General features: G+C 37.0%; 1 protein-coding gene across 3 annotated transcripts in view; it reads left to right on the top strand.

The window, feature by feature from the left end:
• The window catches only part of GRIA4 (glutamate ionotropic receptor AMPA type subunit 4), a 220250-nt gene that overhangs the window by 147255 nt on the left and 58712 nt on the right, over positions 1-14283 (top strand). For 2 of the 3 annotated variants that reach the window (XM_042838826.1, XM_042838825.1), the window contains exons 6-9: positions 618-776; positions 2597-2764; positions 4083-4187; positions 8628-8738. In XM_042838826.1, the coding sequence (XP_042694760.1) occupies positions 618-776; positions 2597-2764; positions 4083-4187; positions 8628-8738 (543 nt within the window). Of the gene's footprint in view, positions 1-617; positions 777-2596; positions 2765-4082; positions 4188-8627; positions 8739-10067; positions 10101-14283 lie in introns of those variants that run through there. The other variant, XM_042838827.1, reaches the window with a different exon arrangement.

The following is a 14283-nucleotide window of genomic DNA, read 5'->3' as shown; positions in this document are numbered from 1 at the left end:
ACTATCACCACATTTCACAAAAGGTTGATTCCGATACTGTTTTCCTTTTTTCGTTGTACTAACGGTGAGACACTCATGTGCTGTCTCTGCATTCTAAAGCCCATTGTATTGTTTCATAGCTTGTGTTACTCAGATAACTTCAACCTAAGCAATGAGTCCTGGAATAAATATATTTATACAATAAAGTTCTTCATTTTATAAACATGAAAAGAAGCAGGGTTGTAGTGGACCAAGCACGAGCACATTAAAATCTACCAACTTCAGTGGAAATTGATTCTAGGATTCAATACTCTGCAGGCACTTTTCATACGATTCTCCAAATGCTCTCCTTCTAAAACTAAACTGACTGCCATTCCCAGCAATGTGTTACTGAGCTGTTGAGGCCACTCCAGCAATAATGTGAGAATTTTGTTTTCTGGTTCTGTTTCCTTGTTTATAACACAAATGGAAACTATGAACTTTCAATGTTCAATATTATTTTCTGGTTTTAAGTCTTAGCTTAAGTCTTTCTAATGGAAACCTGCTGTTGCCCTTCTTTATGCTGCCTTACTGACCTAGAACAGATTGGACTCACAATGATGTATAAGGGCAAACAAAATCTTAAATTGATTTTCTAGGGATTCAAAGATATTTCTCTGGAGAGGTTTATGCATGGAGGAGCTAATGTGACGGGATTTCAGCTAGTAGATTTCAGTACCCCAATGGTAACAAAGTTGATGCAGCGCTGGAAGAAGCTGGACCAGAGAGAATACCCAGGATCTGAGACTCCACCAAAGGTATTGATGAATATGAAGCACTATCAAAGATATCACTCAGGTGTTCCAGTTTCTGATTAACACTGATAAATAAATGAGTAAAGATCTTAATATTTAGACAGAAGGTAAGGCAGTTTATCCTACTATTACTGGGAACTAATTATGTCTTGTCCTTGTGATTGTATGATAGCAACACAGACTGCAACACATTTCACTGATGTACTTTACTGTTTTTTGACAGTCAGACTGCAAATCACCTCTTTACTGACAGGAACTAAAGGTCAAACACTGAACTGACAACTTAATTTCAACATATTTTACATTAATTAATCTAATTATCTAGATTAACTTAGAGCGCAGAGCTTTCCTGACAGCTGAATTCTTCTGCATATGAGATATAACCACAGTCATAAATTTAGTACCTTTAAATTTTCATCTGGAATTTCCTTTGGAATTATTTCTGTCTCAAAACTTGGTGTAATAATCATTTTCAGGCACAATCTTACAGTGCAATTACATCCCAGTGTTCCTCTATCCTAATCCTTAACAGATGGATAACAAAATATTTCTGTCACCTATAATTTTCTTGTCAGGCAAGTCAAAGCATAGTTACAAATACGAATTCAGCAGAACAGCTCTGACTTATATATGTATGAATACATGTCAGACCCAATTGTGGCTCTTCTGTGCAAAGATATGCAATCAACCATTCTGTGGCTAGAAGAGCAACGAGTTGGCAAAGCCTATAAAAAGAATCAAGATGGGTAATACAAAGGATATCGACATCATTTGATGAATATTCAAGAAGTTTGTTTCATAGAGTGGAAAAAATACACAAGGATGCTGTGGTCTATGGAGTGCAGAGATCCACGGTACTGTTGAGTGGAACTATTTAGCCCACAGGACTCATTCTCAATGAATAGAACTGTGATAACTCCTTCTAAGAAGTCGACATGATTAAACAGTATCACACATAATTCACCCATGGTTAACCAAAATTCAAGATTTTAAGCTTAAACATGTCCCAACAGGCTTATAATATGCAAGACAAAGGACAGGAAGGAAATTAGCCTTCAATAACTGACATTTTGGCATCTAAAGGGAATTTCAATATCAGCCCTAGGATTATGACCCACTTCTCCTGATGCAGGAAATTCGTCGGAGGACCAAGGTGCAAAAATGCTCCTATGTTTATATGCTCCTAGCTAAAATCTGCTGAAGACATACTCTACACATTTAATTTAACATGTTCTCAATCTAGAATAGTTATAATAGTTAGTCTAGTAACACAGACTGCCTTTGATGACCTGCCAAGCTTTGTGCTTCAGTATGTTCAGTACTGTGTGTTATTCACAGGGCTTACAGAGGTTTTCCAGTAGGAAGAACTTACTCTTGATCATTCTTAACAAATCCAGCAACTTAGATTTTGGCTCATTTATTCTTGCTTATTACATTTTTCAGTTACTATTTATTTTATTCTTTTTTTCTGTTTGAGTAGGTTGGATGGGTGGGTGAATGTGTGAAACCATTCCCTAAAGGGTAAGACAAATATTTTAAAAGTTTGAGAAATTAGTATCTTCAATTTGTTTCTTCTGATAATTCTTCAGAGGCAGGTTTTTCTGTCCTTATGAAAAATAGTCTGAAAGCTGTAACTAGTGGAATGTACTCTTCTCAATCCTGCATTCATCCCTTAGACAAAACTGCTTTTGATTCTGAGGAGATTTTTTTCTTAATGAAAGTGTAGAAACTGCTGTGTAATGCATCAAGCCAGAAAGAAGCAAGACAGCTGATTTTTGCAAAGTGTACCAACACTAAGGCATTGTGTTTGTTCATCCATTTAGTATACATCTGCATTAACATATGATGGAGTGCTTGTGATGGCTGAAACTTTCCGCAATCTTAGAAGGCAGAAAATAGATATTTCAAGAAGAGGAAATGCTGGTGATTGTCTTGCTAATCCAGCTGCCCCATGGGGTCAAGGAATTGATATGGAGAGGACATTGAAACAGGTAAGGGTTTACTTTATTCTAGTGATCTTTGTGAGTATTACTTACAAGTTGTACACTACATTCTTTGGAAGACACTATATTCAAGGGAGAGAGGAAATTTATTTGTCAGTTGCCAGTTGGAATCATCCGGGGCTGTTTTGATGTTTTGGTTTATAATTTGGAATTAATGCAGAAGGGAATTGCAACTGTAGAAAACTTCTAGTAGTTCTAGTCTTACTAGATAGTTGGGACTTGTGTTACTGAGATACTGAGTTCATCTGTTGCACTTTGCATGTAACCTGGCTGTGCAGATACTGTCATTTAGGGAAATAGATTTTTCTATCAAATACAGCCTTTCAAATATTCTTCTGTCATCTTGAATAAATGCAGATTTCTTCCAGGGAAATCACATAGGTAGTGTTCTTTTTTTTTTTTTTTCTTTGAAAAGACATAACCCAGAGCCATTGTTCATTGATGTCAGGATTTTGAATTCCTGATGAATATGGATGCCTAGAAAGTTCCAGATCTCTGTCAAGATGATTTAGCCTTTCTTTTGGATGGGACAGTAAGAAAAATAAAAATCTTGCAGTTGAATTTAAATCATTGCAAATGAGCAGGCTCTGTTCAGGGGAAGATGCTGAGAAGTGACTGCTGACAGAGCTGGCAGCTCTGTGCCTGTAAGCCTGTGTTTCAGTCCTGGAGAAAAATCAGCACAGATAGAAATGGTCAAAGGGAAAGAGTAAGTGGTTTAAATCCACATTCTGACTGTTAGGAGGAGAAATAAAGCACTTTATCTGCTTTGCATAGTCTCTATAGATGCACAGACCTGTAATAATTGTGAGAAACATGAAATCAGGCTTCTGTGTTAGGTTGGACAGCTTGAGCCTCAGAGTCTGGCCAAAAATGCTTGCATGGCTGGATCCTGACACAATTAGAGCCAGCAGCAATATGGACCTGATTTCTTTGGAATGAGGTCCACAGTCTGGGTATTCTCCAGTAAAGCAGTTCTGAGCTATAAGAACAAAACATGTTTTGGTTTCTACTCTGAGACAGGTGGTGGAAAACTGCCCCAGCCGGCCTTGTGGCTTTACGTCTGTCCTTAGCTGTGAGGTCTTGAAAGCATTTCTTTCAGGCTTTGAGCATCTCACTCATCCTCTGTGATAGTGAATTGCTTTCTGGCAAGGTTGCTGGCAAGGTTACTTTAAAGAGCAACACATATTCATTTTATACATTTAATCCTCCAGAGTGTGAGGTAAAAAGATATTTTTCACTACTCTGTGACATTTGGAGTAAAGAACATAAATCTGGATCTTCATGATGCTTTTTCTTCCATTTTTAGGTTCGAATACAAGGACTGACAGGAAATGTTCAATTTGACCACTATGGTCGCAGAGTCAATTACACTATGGATGTCTTTGAGCTGAAGAACACAGGTCCTCGGAAGGTATGCGCTTACAGTATTTGTTATCTTTATACTTTGTAAATGGGAGATGGAGCCTTGAGTAACCTGATCTAGTGCTTGATCTAGTAGTTGGCAACCCTGCCCATGGCAGGGGGACTGGAACTAGATGATCTTCGGGATCCCTTCCAACCAAAACCATTCTATGATTCTATGTTTCTATGAATCTATGACTGTGATTCTTTGATGGATGAGTTTACGATGACTAAAGAGTTAAAATAAATTGGATTCTGTGTCATTTAAAAAGGATAATATATCAAATACATGGCTAGTATGTCAGGTGTAAGCAGAAAGCCTATTTTCTACTAGATACTATTGTTCCATGCAAAAATTAGGGAATACAGAAACAAGTGTGCATCTTAGAGATGTGAAATCTCAGTCAGTCTGTCAAGCAGGCTGATAGTATAAGTCCCAGCAGCTATGTCAGAATGCACATAGACCATCACTCAGCCCAGTCATTCTGAAAAGATAAGCCCTTCCTATTTTGTATAGTATAAAACAAATAAAGATCAGAAAATGGGCTAGACCTCAATGGATTTATTTCCTTTGGAGGCACCGTGGCATGTTTTGTGTGCTAGGACATCAGAAGAAGAATCATGGCTTCTTGAGTAGGACTGAGGCAATCAGAATTAGATTAAATAGTCCTCCACTGTCTGTCCATACATGACAAGCTCGGTAAATAGTATCCCAGATGAACTGTTTATCACAAGTTGCAGTGATGAGGAGGCAGAGTGTTAAAGAATTACTCATTAGGATGCACTTACTGACAGTATATCCTAGTATAGAGATGTAGACCAAAGCAAAGTGTCTCCCTCCCTGCATATCGGGTGTATTAGTGCAGTTAACTTTTGAAAGTATGACATATGGCTAAGAAATGCACTGGGAAAAATGAATCTGTTTTGCTTCTCTCTTGAGAAGCCCTGTGTCTTCTGCCAGAGAATGTCTGACCTTGTTGGCTGCCTGGCTGCAATCCATGCTGTCAACAGCTGGGAGGATGTACAGGTAGCTGGGATGCCAAGGCAATTGGTGAGTGAGGTACAATCTCTCCATCCCCAAAACCCAGTGGTACCAGAGGGAAATTTAGGTAGAAAAGGTGTAGTTAGTTAGGTCACAACTTAGGTAACTTGTTAGGGAGCTAGCTTAATGGAAAATTAACTGCCCCAATTGGTATATTGTTCTCGTTTGAACATTTCTCATCCATTTTGGGAATGGTGCCATTGACTTGCACCACTGCAGGGATGTCCTCCATCCTCTGTTCTTGCCTATGATTTGAGGGGAAAGGTGGTAACAAAAAAAGGAGTTATGTCTGTGCTGCACTAGCATCCCAAGGTGCTTTTCTTATCTTTTCAGGCATGCTTTCCTCTTGTCTCTATGCCACTCTCGAACCATTACCTGTCTTTAATATAAACAGCTATAACAGCTCTGACAGGTCTGGCTCCTCACAAGAATTTATTTCTTATGTATTGTTGGGGATTTTATATGTGATCATTGGACCAATTCTGTGCTCCATTCAATCTGACAAATCCTATATATTATGTGAGAAATGACTGTACTTAATTGAACTAAGAGGCCTTCACCTTTAATGTCTTCTTCTCACATCCTAAATAACATGATTAATGAATCATCCAGCAATCTTTTCAGAACTAGTCTTTCCAGTTAGAATAGCACATGCCTCTAATCTTTAGAAGAGTGATTTTTGCTGTCTACAGCTTTAAAGTTGTGAAGAGAGCATTACAAAACTGCACAGCTAATGAGAAGCAGATTTGCTTCTCAAATGAGAGACAATAACCCATGCTCCTGCTGCTTTCATTTATGCAGCATTCTATAGAAGGTTCTTGTCTGCAAAACAATAGTGTCAAGATAAAAAAGCAAACAAAACATAAACAAAGTCTATATATATATTCACACATGTCTAAGATTTGGATTCTGAGTTTGAACTTAGTCAACCACAATAGAAATTATCAAAAATTTAGAGTTATCTATTGCTTAAGTGACTTGTGGACTTCAGCAGAAGCTCCTCAGTGGTTGACATAAGGTGCACAGGCCTTCAGAAACACTGTTGTTTCAAAAGCCAAATAGTTTTGACAAATATACTTCGAGGCAGATATTTTTGCAATACTGCTTTCTGAGTGATAAAGTCAGCCTCTCTGTAAGTAGACAAAACTGCTAAAAAATCGAATGGAAGTCCATATTGAATTGGATTTACTTATATAATACCTGAATTCAATCATTTCCTTTGAGGAGTTTTTCCCCTGAGAACTTCAGATTTTATAGGTAAACATAATGTATTTTAGTGCTCTCTGAGTTACTACAAACCTATATTCTCATACATATGTCATATATATCTTATATATTTGTTAGCAATCCAGTTCCAGAGTTGATTTACTGCAGGTTTGAGGTACACGCCAGGAAACACCTTTGCACACAGGATGAAATTCCTTTAAAAATACCTGCCATTCCTCAAAAAGCTCCTTTACTTCTGTCTCCTTTTTGCTATGGTACTTACTTTTACAACACACTGCATCATTCATTTTCTACCTTCCACCTTCCTTCTGAACTTCCCAGCCGTGAACACTTGCACAATGAAAAAACAATCACTCACTGTTATAACGAGCTTCACCAAACTGCCAGGTTTCAGTGTACGCAGTCTGCCTCAAGTCGGTCCCAGTTCTTGACAGCAACTTGACATTTTCAGTTATCAATTCTATCTTTGAATCTGTGATTGTCTAGATGAAAGAGAATATTTGTTAGCGGTGCATCCTACTGGGAAACCAACCTGCCTCTCCACTGTATCAGCAAAAATGAAGCTTCTGTAAGCTGTAGACACATAAATCGAGGCTTGTATGTTATAGTGAAGAGAAAAGGTATGTGTTAACCAGAAGTAACAAAAGTTGTGCCTGGAAGAGTTTGTGCCTGTTCGCTTCACTAGTTGAAAATGAAATATTGGCTCATACTCACTCATCAGCCATACTCTGCTACTTTCTATATTTGTCATTCTCACAAATGCCTATTCACTGCTGTGATGAGTGTGCCTGAATATAGCTCTAGGGACTTCTAAGGTGACTTGCCTCTGAATAAATTAATTTAATAAATGAATTGAATGGAATATTAAACATAATGAGAAGTTTAAGAAGGCATAATATTCAGTAATGCACATGAACTCAGGAACCAGAAAAACTCCCCTGCACTTCTAGAGTCATCTACTGCATCACTGCATCGTTCTGAACAAGATGATTACCACATTTCATGGATAGACTCTTATGTGAAGATGAGTTTTATTCTGGGTTCTGAAAAAACGTTAAAAATAATATTGGCTGCATAATTGATCTGATTGCCCAGCCAGTTTGCTTCACACTGAAGTCTTATCTGAGGCAGAGACTGTTCTTTGGCACATACACTTCACTGAAACTCTAACCAGACCCCATTTTCCTCTAAAATTTCCCTTCCTCTTCCAGTGAGATGGACAAGGAGTTCCATTCTCTCACCTCTTGTTCTCATGAACTCCCAATTAATAAAGGCAGGCAGGAAGGAAGAGTCATTGCCGACAAATTCCCAGCTATTTCTCGAGTCGAGTGGCCTATGCCAGCTTGAACTGCTCATCTTTGAAAGGAATCTTTAAGATCACTGCTACTTTCTGCACCTTCCCTGGGAAAAAGAATCAGTTGCTAAATTCAGGTCATTAGTTCATTCAGCCATTCTGTGATTCTATGTTTCTATGATTCTATGATTCTGCAGGTTATACTAAATGCCAGAGGTGTGCACTGCAAAAACTGTGTCTGTATGTAAGGGAAAAGCTTCTGATTCCAGGCATTCCTTTTTCTTTTTTTTTTTCTTTTTTTTTTTTTCTTTTTTTCTTTTTTTTTTCCCATGGATGGTTTAAAACTGGCTCCTCAGTATTTCAGCACCAGCAGTGAACTAAGGCAGTTATTTCACCTTAAGGCTGCTCTGGGAAGGGCTGTGGCCAGAAGCCTAGAACTAATTTGTTTCACCTCAGCAGCAGACTTAACAGAGAGACTTGCAGACTATGGTCATGCTTATCATGCTTTGGAGTGAGTAGGGAAAGGCAAGTATGAAATTCTTCATTCTATTAAGTATTTTCCAGAGGGAAGGCATATTATTCATGAGCTGCTTTATAGTGTTCATCTCTCCACCGAGTATAAAAAAAAAATCAACAACAGGACTTGTAATGTAGGTACCAAAGATCAGTGCCAATGGAACAAGCTTTTTAAGGTCCTGGACTGGAGGTCATGGAAGACTCCCAATGGAGAAAATGCTGGGTGGATACCACTTTGCACCCATCTATGGCAGCACTTCTTTGGAACAAAATTGTCTTTTGATCACACTGTTTTTCATGTAATAACTGTATTTGCAATTTCACCAAGTGTAAAGTTACCTGCTGTAAACTATGTACTTTTTATTTTGCAGGTTGGTTACTGGAATGACATGGATAAATTAGTTCTGATTCAGCATGAACCTACACTTGGAAATGACACTGCAGCCATGGAGAACAGAACTGTAGTTGTCACTACAATTTTGGTAAGGTGGTTTTTTTTTAATCAGTATCTTTTCTTTTTTTTTTTTTTTTCTTTTTTTTTAATGCTCGTACTGCTATGTGACACAATATCCTTTTTAGTTATAGTGTTATTCAGTCTGCCAGTTCCTGGGTTAGTGGGAGGGTGAGAGCCATATATCTTAATAATCTTGACTGTTATGTTTGTTTGGAGGTGTTTTGAAATGCATTTAAAATAATGATTCACTTGATGTCAAGTTTTTAAAAATAAGTTGAAGTAATTTTCTTTCAGTATGCAATCTTTTCCATTTTTTACTGAATTCTCAAAAATATACATGAATTCTTTCTGATTGATAAATGTTGACTCACAAGAAACTGGAAGAAAAGAAAAACCTAAAATCTCTAACTGACATAAATGCACAGATGTTTATAATGTCAGTGTCCCTTTTGATGACACATCATAATTTCAAAGTGAATTTTAGTAGGAGCTAAAATTCTAAGCACTGCAGTTCAGTCAGCCAATCAGAACTGTTTTATCTACTTGCAATTGTAAATGAAAATATGAATTTACTAGATGCACTTGAACATTTTTTTAAATATAATTATTCATCGTGTCAATTCAATTTTCCATTTTAATAAAATCTAAATAAATTTGACATTTTTCAGTGTTAGGTTTGTAATTAGTGTTTTTGAAGAGTGGTTGCAGACCAGGAAGAATGCAGTTGTTTCATTCATTTACATTTTTAAAACATAGTTTTTTGAAGCCATTTTTTTTCTTCTAAATCTGTATTTTAAATAAAACATTTAACAATTTTGATTCAGAAGTCAGAAATGCCCTTTTAAGCTGATGTTTATAAAAGCTAACTGGCAAAGGCTGACCTTTATCTGACCACATCTAAGATTTTACATCTCAGTTCACTGCCCTTTTCACCTGTTTCATTTAGACAAGATATTTTAACCCTTTAGGATAGGCTACATGTCAAATGGAAAGGAATATTCTGTTTGTTTTGTTAAGCAACAATTTTCTAACTTAATGCAGAGTTTAAAATACCCCAAAGGAAAATATCAATATATTTTCTTATTCAAAAATTCTATTAGTTACTACATTTCCAGCAGTGTGTATCAGCATTTATACGTTAAGTTTATTTTTAAAAATCTTCTGTTGAAGATTATCATTCAAGGATGCAAACCAACCAAACTACTGTGCAGGAATTCAGAGTGTAAATCCTAACCAAATTGTGTAATTTTTTTTTTTTAAATTTGCATGGGACATTTAAAATAATATGTATCTTTTTCCTGAAAAAGACTTGGTGATGGAAAAAAAAAAGACTTCAGTACAGTCCTCCTCTTTTCAGCCTCTGATGAAGAATCCTATTTTAAGAAATTGATCAAGGAAGAAAAGAGTCCCAAGATGCTGCGAACATTCCTAACTAAGGCTCAAGTATTAACCACCAGTCTAGTAGCATTGAGCTAATTTTTCCATATGGATTACTGTTCCTCTGACTGGATGACCAGGCACTGAACCACCAAGAAAAGTTCTGTGACTAATCTGAAATGTCTAGAACAGATGACGTTAACCTTCAACTTTGCCAAGCTGAGAAGAGAATGATGTGAATAACAAGCTTTCAGTCGAAATTTTCCTCTCATACCAACCCTGATATCTTTGACTGAAGCTACCATACATGAGTACTGTACTTTCCATAAATAGCTCCAAGCTTAGGTGAAGCAAGTAAAAAATAATAATGAAAAGTAATATACAAGGTTCCTGTTTGCCAGAAAGAAAAAAAAAGGAAAACAAGAAAGCTTTTAAAATGTGTTATCTTGCCTGTCCTGTTTGCATTGAAGCATTTTGATGTGCATAATAAATGTTATCTTCAAAAGAACTTTTCCAGTCCCTGTATTGAAAGGACTGGTGGGATCATTTTCAAAACCAAAAAACTGAATTAATATTCCAAAGCATGCCCTCGGTTTATGCAGCATGTCATTTTGGGATAAATACAATTATTTAAAAGTAGAACTAATTATTGACCAAAAATGTCCCTTTTCAGTGTTCTGAAATCACAGTGCAAGAGAAATATATCAGAATTTGGTTTGAATATATGGTGAATTCTGCCATAAAAGTCATGCAGGTCTTCCATTGATGATCCAATGGGAGCTGATCACATGATTCTGAAGGCAGATTACAACCATGATTCTTAATATTCACTTATTGAGGTAATTAATTTAATATTCAGAAGTATAATCGCACACCTAGACACAAAATATATATATATATTTAACTAGAGCAACTCTTTGCAAGACAATGAGTTTTTTTGACCTCTTCATTGCCTACTTCACATTGAAGGGAGGTTGAACCATTGTAGATGGCATACAGTTTTGGTTGCATGACTATTTTCCAACGTGAAAGTGAAACACTTCTGCAACCAGTTCTGTAGACTTTTCGGTCTTCAAAGAGAGGTGTCATGGCAGAGTAAGAAAAGTTTACAAGTTCTCAGCATGGCTTGCTTTAATTTTTGCCTGAAGCCAAATAGCACAAGTTGATTTGCCTTCTGTTTCTTCATATTTTGTGTGTCTACGCTTACTTCGCTGTAACACGGCTGTATGGCTATGGCATTATAAAGAATTAGCTCTGCAATCAAAGAACCTAGTACAGGGTTTTCTACTTGGTAAAATGTTATCTTCATTTGTAATGTAGTAAGAGCACGCAGAATTTTTTTGTACAGATTTGGTGCAGCACGTAGACACTCAGCCTATCACCAAATAGTCAAGTGGTGAGGGAGCATCCCAGAGTGAGAAGGCAACATGGGAAGTGACATACATTAATCTACCAGCTGCCACATAGCCCTGGATTTTATAGTTCCTGGGAGAACCATGTGTCATGCACTTCACATGCTTCACATCCTCCTGCATACCTGGCCCTCTCAGAATGAACAGATGCTCTCCCTTTGTGCAGAAGTGTGACCCTCCACCCCTGCCCCCCCCCAAAAGTCCCCATATTGATGTGCAGTAGGCTCATTATATGGCTGGAGTAGAAACACTGCACATAACTTTCTCTAATAGTAAGGCAAATATAGTGTTTATTCAGCCAGGAAAAGTAATCATCACTGTTCTAGCAAGATAAGAAATATGGTGGTGAGATCACAGAATCACAACGTGATTTGGGTTGGAAGGAACCTTTAAGGCCACCCAGTTCCAATCCCCTTGCCATGGGCAGGGCTGTCACTCATCAGATCAGACTGCCCAGGGCTTCATCAAACCTGGCTTGAGCACCTCCAGAAATGGAGCATCTATAACTTCCCTGGACAACCTCTTCCAGCTCCTCATCACTTTCTGAGATGCTGAATTAGAATATATGGGAGTAGGCTGTGATGAGTACCCTAGATTCTCTAATCCCTTTCATGATACAGACAACGCTGTACCTAATATGAGACTGCAAAACCTAAAGATCACAAAAATTCTGTAGAACCAAAGCTAGACATGCAATGAGCTGTGTCTGCATTGTGGCTTCCAGCTCAGTATTTTAATAAGATAGTGTTTGCATTGGCAGACTAATCTTTAAGGGCAGAATCTCATTCAAGATTGTGCCATCTAAATGTAGATGTCTTTATAGAGGGTCTCAATTCAGTTGCCTGCTTGAAGTATGCAGTGAGATTTATGATGCTTTAGGATATTCTGCCTACCCCCATTTCTGTAATTATACTAGCAGGATGAACCTTTCCTGCCAGTCTTATGCCATATATGACCAATCCGTATGGATGTCTTAGCTACCGTATGATGTTTCACACATGGGATAAATTGTTCACCAAGTGTGTAAGTTTTCATGAAAGTACTCAAAGATTTAGAGATTGCTTCAATTATCCATAGGTAGGTGGCTAACACTGAGGATATCTTAGCTACCCAGACCTGCAGAATGACAAATGGAAGGCAGGCAGGCTGCCATAGGGCACCCAAGATGACAGACACTTCCAGCAGGTGTCTAAATATCACCCTCTGTTTTGACTAATGTACACTTGCCTGAGTCTTACCTCAAAAATTCTTTGATCTTCTCATAATAGAAAAATATTTTTTCATAAAAATATATTTATTAATTAAATTCTTTAGTAGACTATAGAAAAAAATAATATTGGTTGCATGACAATAATAAAGACTTCAAACCGAATCCTGTACTCTTCAAAAAAAAAAAAAAAAAAAAAATTAAATTGGCTACTATAGAAGGTGGAGTTTTTTTCAGAATAAAGTGTGATGTGTGCTGCTCCTGTTAAAAAATGAGACATTTCCTTGCACAAATATTTGTCACTTTTACAATTTATTTTTTACAGTGCTTAAAGATTTTGAAATTAACTTCTTTAGTAGGCAAGGCATACATAGATCTGTTTAATATTTGGACTAGTTACATTCTCCAGCTTCCATTATAGAATGAATCATCACTTGTGAGCATTTTACTGTACACATGAATTTATGGGAATGTGGTGAAATGATTTGTTTTCATCTATAAAGGTAATTGTTGCAGACATAAACTTGTATTTACATATGTTAAGTATTGTTATAAAATTGTGAATTATATAAGTAAAGCTTGCACCATTTCAAATATCTGTTCCTGTGCTAGTCATTGATCATTTCAATGCGGACTTTTCCTTGATTTACTACAAAATAGAATATTATTAAACTGCTGAAATCTTGCAAGTACCATGATATTGAGCCTCACTCAGCAGTAAGTCAAATCTGTGTTTTTCATCAGCAGGTTAAGAGTTTATTCTTCAAAAAATGCAGTAAATAAAAAACTGGTAGGGAGAAATAATGCTTTTATTAGACTGGAAACAGTAAAAACCCCTCCTAGAGTCTTCAGATATTTCAGTTGATCTAATAAAAGATAATTCCCCTACTCAGATATCTTGCATCTCTTATTCATTTGGAGCAGTATGGTTACACTGCTACTACCACTGGTTTAGAAAATGCTATTGTAATAGTCAGTACAGACCAAATTTTTTTTTTCAGTGTCACAGGTAGAATGTAACATATAGCTGAGTGCATGCTACTGATTCAGATCTTTTTTGCCTTTGCAGCATGGCCTTGCAAGTTCAACGGTATCAGTTGCTTCTTAGCAAACCAGTAACACTTGCCTTCCAGTGTCCTGATATTATTGCAGTAGCATCTGCACACCTCATTAGTTCTAGCCCCGAGGTCTGATGTGGCCAGAATTGAAACTAGTTCAGCTATCTGAATTTTCTTGCAAACAGTCTTTTACCAGTAAGCCGCATCCAGTCCCGTACACATTCCCCCATCAAATTCTACCTTGAAAACACATTTCATATTGGTAGATAATGTAGACACAAAAATTAAATAAAATTATTTATTCTGTAAAATAGGTAAAAGGGAAAGGATAGCACAGTAAGCAAGAGGAAATATGTGTTCCCTTAACTTTAATTGTAATGCCTTGTGCTGAGAGATTACACTGAACTTCTTTTAAAGTATCTACAGCAAGTAGTACCTCCCTCTATAATAGATTCACATTACAAATGATGCTCTTTGCTGTATCTTACTCTAAATCAGTAAAATGAGTAGAAAGGGAAG

The sequence above is a fragment of the Centrocercus urophasianus genome, unplaced genomic scaffold, assembly GCF_019232065.1.
Source record: "Centrocercus urophasianus isolate 14NV4802_14NV808 unplaced genomic scaffold, USGS_Curo_1.0 seq_9, whole genome shotgun sequence".
In the NCBI taxonomy this organism is placed as follows: Eukaryota; Metazoa; Chordata; class Aves; order Galliformes; family Phasianidae; genus Centrocercus; species Centrocercus urophasianus.
This window is presented reverse-complemented; position numbering and strand designations above follow the sequence as displayed.